The sequence below is a fragment of the Scyliorhinus torazame genome, chromosome 1 (assembly GCF_047496885.1).
Source record: "Scyliorhinus torazame isolate Kashiwa2021f chromosome 1, sScyTor2.1, whole genome shotgun sequence".
Classification (NCBI taxonomy): Eukaryota; Metazoa; Chordata; class Chondrichthyes; order Carcharhiniformes; family Scyliorhinidae; genus Scyliorhinus; species Scyliorhinus torazame.
The window spans coordinates 52,744,029-52,757,743 of NC_092707.1; the positions used below are offsets into that span (position 1 = coordinate 52,744,029).

Below are 13,715 nucleotides of genomic sequence, written 5' to 3' on the forward strand. Positions count from 1 at the left end.
GGCCCGCGATCGGGGCTCACCGATCGGCGGGCCAGCCTCTTCCCCCCGGGCCTACTTTGTTCCGCTTCCAGCCCCAGAACCCCCGTGCCGTGTTGCGTCGGGGCCGGAGCGTTCCGTGGGTCTACCCCGCATGCGTCGGTTGGCGCTTCGCCACTGCGCATGCGCGGGTTGGCGCCGCCCCCAGTCCGTGCCAGGATGTAAGGCTGGACTGGCGTGAACCGCTTCAGCGCCGTCCTGGCCCCCTATGGGGGCCAGAATCGCTACTGCCCGCGCCCATTTTGCGCCGTCGTGAAACGCGACGGTGTTCACGACGGCGCGGACACTTATTCCCGCAATCGGTGAATCGCGCCCAGTATTTTTTTAAATTTCGAGTACCCAATTCTTTTTTTCCAATTAAGGGGCAATTTAGTATGGCCAATCCACCCACCCTGCAAATCCTTTTGGGTTGTGGAGATGAATCCTACGCAGAATGTGTGAGAATGTGTAAACTCCCCACGAACAGTGACCCAGGGCCGGGATCGAACCCTGGTCCTCAGCGCAGTGAGACAGCAGTGCTAACCACTGTGCCGCCCAGTTGTAAAGATAGTAGATGGATTGGTTGTCATATTCCAAAATTCCCTAGATTCTGGAATGGTCCCAATGGATTGGAAAAATACAAATATATGACCACTATTCATGAAAGGAGAGAGACAGAAAACAGGAAACTATAGGGCAGTTAGTCTAATAGCTGTCATTGGAAAAATGCTACAATCCATTATTAAGGAGGTAATAGCAGGGCATGGAGAAAATAAAATACAATCAGGCAGAGTCAACATGGTTTTGTGAGAGTGAAATACTGTTTGACAAATTTCTTAGTGTTCTTTAAGGATGCAACGAGCAGGGTGAAAAAAAGGAAACCAGCTTTTGGATTTCCAAAAGGCATTCCATAAGATGTCACGTTAAGCAGTTATATCACAAGATTAGAACTCATGGCATTGGAGGTGATATATTAACATGGGTAACAAACAGGGAACAAAGAGTTGGGAAAAATTGAATTTTTAGGTTGGCAAATCTTAGCTAGTGCAGTGCCACAGGAATCAGTGTTGGGACCTCAACTATCAATGAACCATTGGCTGACAAACGTGATAATGATAGAAAAATAGGTCAGAGAAAATTGTGAGTTGGTGGCACAGTGGTTAGCACTGCAGCCTCACGTGCCAGGGACCCGGGTTCAATACCAGCCTTGCATGACTGTCTGTGTGGAGTTTGCATGTTCTGCCCATGTTTGTGTGGGTTTCCGTCGGGTGCTTGGTTTCTTCCCACAGTCCAAAAATGTGCAGGTTAGGTGGATTGGCCATGATAAATTGTCTCTCAGTGTCCAGGGATGTGCAGGTTAGGTTAATGGAGGTTATTGGGATGGGGGGGGGGGTTAATGGGCATAGGTAAGGTGCTCTTTCAGAGGGTCGTGCAAACCTGATGGGCCAAATGGCCTCCTTATGCACTGTAGGGATTCTATTCTATGAAGTGAAGAGTTTGCAAACAAGTAGGTAGAGCAACTAGGAAGGCAAATGGAATGTTGGCCTTTATTGCAAGAGGGATGGCGTATAAAAGTAGGGAAGCTGTGCAGGTCCTTGCTGAGGCAACACCTGGAGTACTGTGTACAGCTTTGTTCTTCATACTTAAGGAAAAATATACTTGCAATGAAAACCTATTTTACTTTGGTCCAGTTTACTGAGAGGTTGCATCATGGAGAGGGGTGCCTTTGTATTTTTCAAATTTCAGCAGCAAATGGTGCGCTTTGCTGTCAGCCCACAAACACATTGTCAGTGTTGGAATGGTATTACTGTTGTCTGCTCACGGCAAGCTGGTGTTAAACTCGCAAAAATCACAACCCTCTTAGTCAACATCTTTTCCCAAAGGTAGAGGAGAATAGAACTAGATAGCATAGGTTTAAGTTGAGAGAGGAGAGATACAAAAGACACCAGACACCCCCCCCCCCCCAATTTAACAGCCCACTGGTGTCCACTGTGACTGGACACTGCAGCAGTTGAGGTGGGAGAGGCACTTGGCAGCTGTGTTGTGACATGATTTATGACCATTGAGGGTTGATGCCAACTCAGACGGCGTCACATGACCCCGGCCGCCCCGCCCCCACATTCCTGCCACTGGTCGCTCAACATGTCAATGATCACATCAGAGCTCCGCCCCCCCTCCCCGGCTTTTAACCTGTCCCGAGTTTGACTTTTGAAAATCCGGTCACCCTGTATCCAGAGAAAACGGTTTCCCGATATCGTCCCTTTGGAACTGCTTCAGCATTTTAACCCTCTCAATGATATCACCTGTTAATGTCAGAGGGCGGGCCGCCCCCCTGCTCCCTGACACAGGACAGGCCACATTTCAGGAGCCCACCTACCGCCCGGGATTAATTCATGGCAGTTGATTATTTTCCATGCCATTTGAAAAAAAATGACGATTAAAAAATAGTTCTCAACGATATAAATTTGCGGTGTTGTTTTCTGAATTTTGTTTCCTGATGCGCAATTAGCGAGCGGCGCGAGGCAGCCAGCTCTGTATCCAGGTCACGGGGTCTTTCCTTATTGTCCATGTGCGGAGCGAGCCGGCGGTGATGGGGGGACTGGAGAAGAAGAAGGTACCGAGGGAGGGGAGAGAGGAATGGGGGGGGGAAACTGGGGGAGGGGGTTCCGAGGGACGGACATCACCGCGAGCCCCGCCGTTCTGGAAACCGCGGGGCTTTAAATCGGGACAGGCCTCAGCCCAGCAGCTGATATTTTACCCCCCCCCCCCCCCCAAGACCCCACCACTGGTATTGCCCCGACCCCACCACTGGTAATGTCCCCCCCACCCTGCAAGACCCCACCACTGGTAATGCCCACCCCCCCGACCCCACCACTGGTAATGCCCACCCCCCCGACCCCACCACTGGTAATGCCCACCCCCCCGACCCCACCACTGGTAATGCCCACCCCCCCGACCCCACCACTGGTAATGCCCCCCCCCCGACCCCACCACTGGTAATGCCCCTCCCCCCCGACCCCACCACTGGTAATGCCCCCCCCGCCCCACCACTGGTAATCCCCCCCCCCCACCACTGGTAATCCCCCCCCCCCGACCCCACCACTGGTAATCCCCCCCATACCCCACCACTGGTAATGCCCCCCCCCCATACCCCACCACTGGTAATCCCCCCCCCCATACCCCACCACTGGTAATGCCCCCCCATACCCCGCCACTGGTAATGCCCCCAGACCCCACAACTGGTAATGCACCCCAGACCCCACCACTAGTAATGCCCCCCAGACCCCACCACTGGTAATGACCCCCCCCCCCCCAGACCCCACCACTGGTAATGACCCCCACCACTGGTAATGACCCCCACCACTGGTAATGCCCCCCCACAGACCCCACCACTGGTAATATCTCCCCACCCCCACATACCCCACCACTGGCAATGCCCCACCCCCAGACCCCACCACTGGTAATGCCCCAGACCCCACCACTGGTAATGCCCCCTCCACCCCCAGATCCCACCACTGGTAATGTCCCCCCCACCCTGCAAGACCCCACCACTGGTAATGCCCCCCCCCCGACCCCACCACTGGTAATGCCCGACCCCACCACTGGTAATGCCCCCCCCCGACCCCACCACTGGTAATCCCCCCACCGACCCCACCACTGGTAATCCCCCCCCATACCCCACCACTGGTAATCCCCCCCCCATACCCCACCACTGGTAATGCCCCCCCATACCCTGCCACTGGTAATGCCCCCAGACCCCACAACTGGTAATGCACCCCAGACCCCACCACTAGTAATGCCCCCCCCCAGACCCCACCACTGGTAATGCCCCCCCCAAACCCCACCACCGGTAATGCCCCCCAGACCCCGCCACTGGTAATGCCCCCCCCCCCAGACCCCACCACTGGTATTGACCCCCACCACTGGTAATGACCCCCACCACTGGTAATGACCCCCACCACTGGTAATGACCCCCACCACTGGTAATGCCCCGCCCCACTGGTAATGCCCCCCCCCCACAGACCCCACCACTGGTAATATCTCCCCCACCCCCACATACCCCACCACTAGCAATGCCCCACCCCCAGACCCCACCACTGGTAATGCCCCACCCCCAGACCCCACCACTGGTAATGCCCCCTCCACCCCCAGATCCCACCACTGGTAATGTCCCCCCCACCCCGCAAGACCCCATCACTGGTAATGGCCCCCCCAGACCCCACCACTGGTAATGCCCCCCCCCCTCCCCCCCAGACCCCACCACTGCTAATCCCTCCCAGACCCCACCACTGGTAATCCCTCCCCTCCCCTTGACCCCAGCACTGGTATACACCCCTGGCCCCCCCCCCCGACCCCAGCAGCTCAGGGCAGCACGATAGCACAAGTGGATAGCACTGAGGCTTCACAGCGCCAGGGTCCCAGGTTCGAATCCCCGCTGGGTCACTGTCTGTGCAGAGTCTGCACGTTCTCCCCGTGTCTGCGTGGGTTTCCTCCGGGTGCTCCGGTTTCCTCCCACAGTCCAAAGACGTGCAGGTTAGGTGGATTGGCCATGCTAAATTGCCCTTGGTGTCCAAAAAGTTTAGGAGGGGGTTATGGGGATGGGGTGGAAGTGAGGGCTTAAAGTGGGTCGACGCAGGCTCGATGGACCGAATGGCCTCCTTCTGCATTGTATATTCTATGATATACTGTTCCCCTCCAGACCCCAGCACTGGTATACTGTCCCGCCACCCTCGCCTCCCCCTGCTGTCTCACAGCGCTGAGGACCCGTGTTCGATCCCGAACCTGGGTCATTGCCCGTGTGATGTTTGCACATTCTCCCTGTGTCTGAGTACGTTTCACCACACAACCCAAACATGTGCAAGGTAGGTGAATTGGCCACGCAAAATTGCCCCTTAATTGGGAAAAAAAATAATTGGGTACTCTAAATTTATTTTAAAAAGGTTAAATCATCACCAGTCAGTTCTCCCCCCTCAAAGGGGAAAGCAGCCCATAGTCATCTGGGACTATGGCAAAATTTACCTTTGCCTTGCCTTTACTGCAGGGATCTGTTCTCGCACCCCAGCAGTTCACATTATATATTGATGATTTGGACAAGGGATCTAAATTTGCAGATGATGCAAAGTTGGGTGGGAGGGTGAGCTGTGAGGAGGATTCAGAGATACTTCAGCGGGATTTGGACAGGCTGCGTGAGTGGGCATATGGATGGCAGATGCCGTGTAATATGGATAAATGTGAGGTTATCTGCTTTGGCAGCAAAAATGAGAAGGCAGATTATAATTTGAATGGCTATAAATTGAGAAAGGTGGATACTCATCGAGACCTTGGTGTCCTCGTCATCAGTCGCTGAAAGTAAGCACGTAGGTACAGCAGGCAGTAAAGAAGGCAAATGGTAGGGGTGGCACGCTGGTACAGTGGTTAGCACTGCTGCCTTAAGGCGCCGAGGACCCGGGTTTGATCCCGGCCCCTGGTCATTTTCCGTGTGCAGTTTGCAAATTCTCTCCATGTCAACTCCAGCAGCTGGCATACCATCCTCCCGACCCCAGCAGCTGACATAAACAACCCATGGCCCCAGCAGCTGGCATTCTGCCCACCGACAGCAACAGCTAGTATAATAACCCATCTCCGTGCTCTCTTCCCCCCCCCCCCCCCCCCCCCCCCCCCAAGAAGCTGGTATTCTCACCCATCTCCGTTGCCCCCCCTCCAAGAAGCTGGTATACTGACGTTGCGAGTTAAGATTTTATATTCTGCGTGAAAATAAAACACTTTTTCTTTTTGATCAGCATGAAAGAGGAGCTGCCACAAACTACATTACCAGAAATAAAGCCAGGAAGAAGCTGCAGCTCAGTCTCGCAGATTTCAGGTAAAATATCTTGTGGAGTAAGTTACATGTTTAGAATGGGCTATAAGTTATTCACAAGATTACATTATTTTTTCCCCCTAATTAAACCATTATTATGAATCAAAATAGGTGACATTGCACAAGACAGCATTGAAACCACTTCTAGAGTATTGTGTCCAATACTGGTCGGAAGGTTTTAATATAAATTTAGCGTGGCCAATCCATCTACCCTGGACATTTTTGGGTTGTGGGGGGTGAGGCCCACACAAACACTGGGAGAATGTGCAAACACGGACAGTGACCCGGGACCGGGATCGAAACCGGGTCCTCGGTGCCGTGAGGCAGCAGTGCTAACCACTGTGCCACCATGCTGCCCCAATACTGGTCGCCATGCTGTTGGTAGGATATTAAATTCTTTGAGAGTGCTTTTCAAAATTTACACATGCCACAGAGAAGTGAATCGACACACAATGCCTTTGCACTCCTCTCTTCGATTTTAGTGGAGCTGCCGCAGAAAGCTGAGTGGAGTTGTGATTAGTCATTCAGAATTTGTGAAAACATATCTTGTTAACCACTGGGTCTCTAATTTTATGCTGGAGGGGATCAGTGATGGTGGAGGGAAGACCATGGAGAGATTTAAAAACTGGGTGAGAATTTTAAAATGGAAGTGTTACTGGAGCAGGAACCAATGAATGTCAGCTGGCACATGGTGATGGATGAGTGCGAGTTAGGATATAGGTAGCAGAGTCTGTTTGAGCTCTCGTTTACATAGGGCGGAAGATGAGAGAGTAGGGTCGCAAGGGGAGCGTTGGAATAATGCAGAAAAAGGCACAAATGAGTATCAGTAGCAACTGTTGCAAAAGCCCATCAAAAAAAAAAAAGAGGCTTATTGAGCAAATTTATTTCTGTGGTGAATTGACTTTGATTTATTATCCTGTGTACAGTGAAAAGTATTGTTTTGCGTACAGTCCAGGCAGATCGTTCCATACATGAAAAACATAAGGCACGCATAAATATACCACGTGAATACATAGGTGCAGGCATTGGGTGAGCATATGGAGTGTAGTACTAATCAGTAGAACAGATATGTGAAGAGATCAGTTCAGTTCATAAGAGGGTCATTCAGGAGTTTGGTAACAGCAGGGAAGAAGCTGTTTTTGAACCTTTCTCAGACTTTTGTATGGAAGATGTTGGAAGAGAGAATAACCCGGGTGGGAAGTGTCTTTGATTATGCTGCCGCTTTCCCAAGGCAGCGGGACGTGTAGGCAGAATCATTTATATTTTTAAAAAAGAACTTGGATGAGATGTGCTTTATTTCTTTCAATAGGCGATTATGCATCCTGAAGGGTATTTATCCTCATGAACCTAAACACAAGAAAAAGGTTAACAAAGGTTCAACTGCTCCACGTACTTTCTATCTCATCAAAGATATCCGGTTCTTGTTGCACGAGCCTATTGTGAACAAGTTTCGTGATTATAAAGTAAGTTTGCAATCTCTTGTTTCCAGTTTAAGTCTTAAGTGAATAATATGGAATATGCATGTTTTGGAAACACCAGACATCAGATTGTTTTCTGGTCCAATGAATCTTCAAATTCTGTGGTACACCATCAAAGGTTTATTTGGTTTCCACTTTTTCTATGTTATTGCTGTTGCATCACTTTCTCACTGCATCACTTTTTTCAGACTTTTGGCTGAAAATTTTAGTTTAGGAGAAATACACCCTCAAAATCATGAGGCCTGTTCATCTTCCTGTTTTATTTTCAATTCCTTACTCCAAGAACGCCTGAGCCTGTGATAACAGGATTTCTGGTCTCAGTTTATACAAGGTTGGTATGAAACCAATAGGCAAATTGCTCAAAATGAGTAATAATTTGTATTTTCACCATCCATTCTTCCATTCAAAAGTCTCAGACATGTTCTGGGAAAGTTTGTGTCTACATTTAAGGCAACTTTTCTTGTAATGGTAAGTTTAAAAATTATAATTTTTGTGTTCTCTGGTGGAAATTTGAAGCATTGTTTTTCTTCAGCCTACATCTTCAGCATATTTTCATTTGAAATCTCTTAATTCCCCCAAAGACCTTTGGGTCACGAAGAGCATAGTTTGCTCTGTTATTCTTGACTCGCCTCCTAAAACTGTCCCACCATTTGAGGATGATCCTGGAAATAAAAGGTAGCCGGTAGCATCTCTTCACAAGCAACTGTTTCTTTGAACCCATCTCCTCCACCTGTCCTTCCAATAGCAAGTGCAAAGAGGTCCTGGACGTCTGTCATTAAGGTTGAAACCATCATTGAGCTGCAGCTCCTCCTCCAACCCATAGAAAGAAAGCTGTCCCAACTTTGAACACATGTCTTTTTCTCTTTTTTCTCCTGTTCCCCCTCTTTCCATGAGATCCTGTTCCCTTCACCCTCATTTCAGTGAACTGCTGATCACCCAGCTTCCTCATCTGCAACCCTCTGTCTCCACCATGGCTTGGTTTTCAAAGGCACCATCACCCCATCTTTCAAAATTGCCATTGTTACATCCTCAAAGATAATCTTGATTTGTCTATCCTTGCAAACTGTTGCCCCTCTCCAAACTTTCGCCTATCCAAAATTCTTGAATGTGCTGTTGCATCCACTACTGCCAAAGTACTGAAACAATCTAAACGAAAGTAACGGGTGGCATTCTCCATGGCTGTGACCATTGGGCATTACCCCTGCTTGACTTCTGTCAAGATGGTCAACCCCCGTCATCCTTCTCAATATCTTTCCACCCTTGTCCAGCTCAGTGGGTTTGTTCTCTCCAGATGTTGCGATTCTAGCAGGGACTGTGAACATTTAAAGAAGAAATTCAAACGGCGAGTAATTACCTGGCAGAACTACGCCATTAGATTGAATGTTTAAATCAAAAACAAACTTTATTGTTTGGAAAAAAGAATTGAATTAAACAATGCAAGCACCACTAATAACACAATAGCTTAAAAAGACTTTTGCTATCATCTCGTTTCCACCTTTGCTTTCCCCTGTCCCACCCCCAAGAGTTCCCTGATGTTACAAATGTTCCTTTCACTTTTCCAATCAAAAAGGTATGTTACAACCCTCCAGAATTTCCTTTATTTCACCTTCGGATTCCAGCTATACCTCCGAGGAAAAATTCTGTGGAGGTCCTTCTAGTAGCTTTTTGGCTATGTGACCGTCCACCTTTTCCTCTACCAACCTCACAACAGTAGATGCCTCAGCTTCTCATTTACGTTGCCGGCAAATATCCAACTGCCTTACTACAGCTTCACAAGCTAATTCTGCTCACTTGTTTTCTGTCACAAAACTCTGTGAGAGCTACTGTAAATTTATTCCACACGCTGCAAATTAAGCAAATTTTACCTTGGGAAAGCTGAACTAAAATAAAGACTCACCCACAATCCATGTGGCGAATGATGAAGTTGAAATGCAGACCTAACTGACTATCACCTATTGGCTCCCTCAGTCCAATAAATCACCGAATTGCTACAGCACAGAAGGAGGCCATTTGGCCCATTATGTCTGCACTGGCTCTCCAAAGAGCATCATGGCTTAGTGCCATTCCCCTGCCCTTTCCCTGCACTTTTGCACATTGTTTCTATTCAAGTAACCTTTACCACAGCAATGCTACAACTGCCTCTGTTCCAAAATTGAACTGCTTGCGCCTGTCAACCACCACGCTCAGGTAAAGTAAATAAAATAACATTCTAATCACGGTTCCACTCTGAATCACTTGCACCTTCAAGACAACATGACATGTTTTGGGGTGACTCAACCAGAAATGCAAACAAATTATTTTACCTTCAAACCAACTCTTTGATTCTGCAACCCATATGAATAATTTCTATCTAATGGAGTTTTACGATTTTCCCCCAGAATTGCTAGTTTCTAGCTTTTATTAAGATAATGATAGACATACTGGCTCTATCCAGAGGTCCAGATATGGGTAATTCATTATTGAAATGTTTACACCTCTCCCTCTGACCTTGTAAGGTAAACACTTTAACATCCAGCTAGAAGTGATAATCTAAAACACATGAATCACAAACTAGGTATTCGCAACAATAGCCAGAGCATCTCTAGCAATGGCTTTAGTTGTTACTTCTGCACTGTCCTTCCAGACCTCCCTCTACATCATTTAGCTGTTGCCCCGTAGCAACATTGTATTTTTTTTCTTTAAAAAGAGGGCACGGTCAGCTTCCACGTGTACACTTTCGGCTGTACGCCATCTCCACTTTTCTCAATCCTTCTGCAGCTTGGGTGTTGTCAGACCACTTGTTGATATCCAGTCTTTATGAGGTGCAATTTCTTCCAGTTAAACATTACAATTAAAGGTATTGCTTGTGGCCCCACCACAAGCCCACTGCTCTTGGCATTGATTCCTTCTTTTTCATGGACGTTATCTCATAGAATCATATAATTTACTGTTCAGAAGGAGGCCATTTGGCCCATCGAGTCTGCACCGGCCTTTGGAAAGAGCACCCTTCCAAAGACCACACCCCCACCCTATCCCCGTAACCCCATCCAACCTTTTTTTGGACACGGGCAATTTAGCAAGGCCAATCCATCTAACCTGCACATCTTTGGATTGTGGGAGGAAACCGGAGCCCCAGAGGAAACCCACATAGACATGGGGAGAAAATGCAAACTACGCACACACAGTGACCCAAGCCGGGAATTGAACCTGCGACCATGGAGCTGTGAAGCAACTGTGCTAACCACTGTGCAACCATGCCCCTCTCGTGTTGTAACCGATTGTTCAGAACTTCACCATCTTAGGGTGGCATGTGGCGCAGTGGTTCGCACTAGGACTACAGCGCAGAGGACCCGGGTTCGAATCCCGGCCCTGGGTCACTGTCCGTGTGGAGTTTGCACATTCTCCCCATGCCTGCGTGGGTTTCACCTCCACAACCCAAAGATGTGCAGGTTAGGTGGTTTGGGCCACGCTAAATTGCCCCTTAATTGAAAAAAAAATAATTGGGTAATTTATTTTTAAAAAAAATAACTTCACCATCTTCAACACAGGCTTAGGTTCTGACCTTGTAATCTTCTTCCCGAAGACAACTTACTTCCGTCTTTAGCATCACTTGCCTTGGCTGACCTGGTGCTTAAATAGTCACTCATGCCTTTGGTATCTCGAGGCTTAACTCGTCCAATACTCTCTAGGCCAAACACGCACCCACATCTTGTATATACTCTGCTGCCCATATCTGATCCTACACCAGCTCCTGTTCACTCATCAACCCATCACCCCTGTCCTGCATTAGCTCTTAGTCCCTCAATACCTCCAATCTAAAATTCTCAGATTTGTATTTAATACCCTGAGTGGCCTCTCCCCTCCCTATCACCTTAATCCCTGCCATGTACACCCTTCCCTAAAACCTCTCCCCCACAACTCTCCATTCTTCCAACGCCCGATGCCATGTCTGTTTTAATTCAGCTGGTTATGATGACTGTCCTATATGTCTAACCATTCTGGAATTTAACTATAGCAAGGAACTCCCAAGTAGTTTGTGCTAGACCAGTTGTTCATTCTGTTGCTACCCTTGAAAGACCTGTATGAATGGATTTACAATTACTTTAACCGCAAAGAAATGAAACTCCGATGGGGCAAATTTAAAACAAATAAAGGAACAACTGTTCCAAGAAGATTTCAGTTTTACTTTCCATTGCCTTCGAATTCTGTTTCTATTCTATAACTCTGGATTATATTACATTCTACAGCCATTTTCCAAGAAACTTGCATCAAGATTATGACAAAAGCAAAACTGTTGATGCATGTTTATGCTTTTTCAGGTATTTGTCAGGAAACTCCGTAAAGCCTATGGAAAAGCTGAATGGGGTACAGTTGAAAGGCTTAAGGATAATAAACCTGCGTACAAACTAGATCATGTTGTCAAAGAAAGGTAATTTCTGGAGCAATTCATTCATGTGCATAAAGGCGATCTTATTCTGTCATTTGCATTGTTCCTATTGTTCATTAAATGTGTTTCAAATGACTTGAAAGGTGTGCCCCACATATTTAGCCTTGGGTACATTAGGTACAGTAAAATTGAAAAGCTGGTTCACAGTCTCTCAAGGGAGCCCAACACAATTACAGTTTTCCTTTTTGTTTGGCTTGTGTGAACTAAATAGCTGGGTATGATGGTTATCCACAACTGTACAACATTTTCAAAGCTATATTTTCGGGTTCAATTCGATTTTATAATGGTCCCGCCAATATTTTGTGTTTTACTCACACTTCACAAATTGACCTTGGGATGAACTTAGAAATTGCAGCCTGCATTTCAAATTATTTCGGGTTCACGCACTCTGAAGTTTAGAATTTTGTGTTTGTTTTTGAGAAATTACCACATTTCTCAAAGTAGAACAGCTTTTAATGAAATCATTCTTAAGAGATAATGGATCTGCATTGTCTCAATGTGGTTTACAGCCAGTGTAGCCACGGAAACATGACAACCAATTTGTGCTCTTGTGAAACCCCACAATCAGCATGAGGTAATGCGATAATCTGTTTTATGATGCTGGCTGAGGCATAAATATTGGCCAGGACACCTGGGAGCACTCCCCTGTTCTTCAAAATAGTCCCGTTGGTCTTGGATGTAATGGACTTTGGTTTAAATTCACATCCAAAACCTCTTGACAATGAAGGCCCCCCCCCCCCCCCCCCCCACAACCCAAAGATGTGCAAAGTAGGTGGATTGAACACGCTAAATTGCCCTTTAATTGGAAAAAATGAATTGGGTACTCTACATTTATTTAAAAAAAGACAATGTAGCCCTCCTTCAGTGTTCCACCGGAGTGTTAGGCTAGATCTTTGAGCTCAGGTCCCTGGAGTGGAACTTAATCTGACTTGGGCGGAAGTGCTGTCCATTGAGCTACAACTGAAACCAATAAAATATTGCAGGACCATATTTATGACCTTCCAGTGGAAGGGTGATGGTGAAATGGGGGAGGGTGCCTGTTTGGAACCGTGTGCTCTTGTCACTGATGAGGCACTGTTAATTTGGTAATTTTGAACTGAATAGTAAACTACTTTTCTGGGTGTTTTTTTTTTGCCTCCTTGTGGAATCTCAAAATTAAGAGTTTGGGGAGATCATGTCTGAAAAATCTCATGCTAATCTTTTTAAAAAAAATTAAAATTTTTTTTATAGTACCCAATTCATTTTTTCCAATTAAGGGGCAGTTTAGCATGGCCAATCCACCTAGCCTGCACATCTTTGGGTTGTGGGGGCGAAACCCACTCAGACACGGGGAAAATGTGCAAACTCCACACGGACAGTGACTCAGAGCCGGGATCGAACCTGGGACCTCGGCGCTGTGAGGCAGCAGTGCTACGCGCTCTGAGGCAGCAGTGCTACTCACTGCGCCACCGTGCTGCCCCTCTCATGCTAATCTTAGTATTCTTTACAAATTCAAAACAAACCTGTTGGACTTTAACCTGGTGTTGCAAGACTTCTTGCTGTGCCCATCCCAGTCCAACGGCGGCATCTCCACATTATGGTATTCTTTACGTATACTGACCGATGTGTGTACAGTGCTCACTCTGCATTTTGGTCCCCTGAAGTATAGGAACAAGTTGGATATCACTTAAATTTGTAGGGTTTCTTTTGAAACTTGTGTCCAAAAATTGGTTCATCCTAGATTTGCCGTATGTTAGGAACGAGGTTTTTCAAAATAAAGAGAGAAGAGATTGCAGCCTTGAAGTAATAAAGGAACTTTCTGACCTGCTTTATTGTCCTATATCCTGTCTGAGTGCAAGAGAGTTGCTGGACAACCCCTTTCAGATGTTGGATCAGTCTAAACAATAGATTGGTTTGGACTTTCAAATAAGATTTTTTTTAAAGTACATTTTGCGGGGAA

The 13,715-nt window shown here is 47.3% G+C and overlaps 1 protein-coding gene across 1 annotated transcript in view; it reads left to right on the forward strand.

Annotated features, from left to right (window-relative positions):
- The first annotated feature begins 2,483 nt into the window (after window positions 1-2,483).
- pes (pescadillo) overlaps window positions 2,484-13,715 on the forward strand; it is a 62,222-nt gene continuing 50,990 nt past the window's right edge. Inside the window, exons 1-4 of the mRNA XM_072492770.1 lie at window positions 2,484-2,629; window positions 5,796-5,875; window positions 7,182-7,335; window positions 11,649-11,758. Of these exons, the coding sequence (XP_072348871.1) occupies window positions 2,606-2,629; window positions 5,796-5,875; window positions 7,182-7,335; window positions 11,649-11,758 (368 nt within the window). The 5' untranslated portion in view covers window positions 2,484-2,605. The remainder of the gene's footprint in view (window positions 2,630-5,795; window positions 5,876-7,181; window positions 7,336-11,648; window positions 11,759-13,715) is intronic.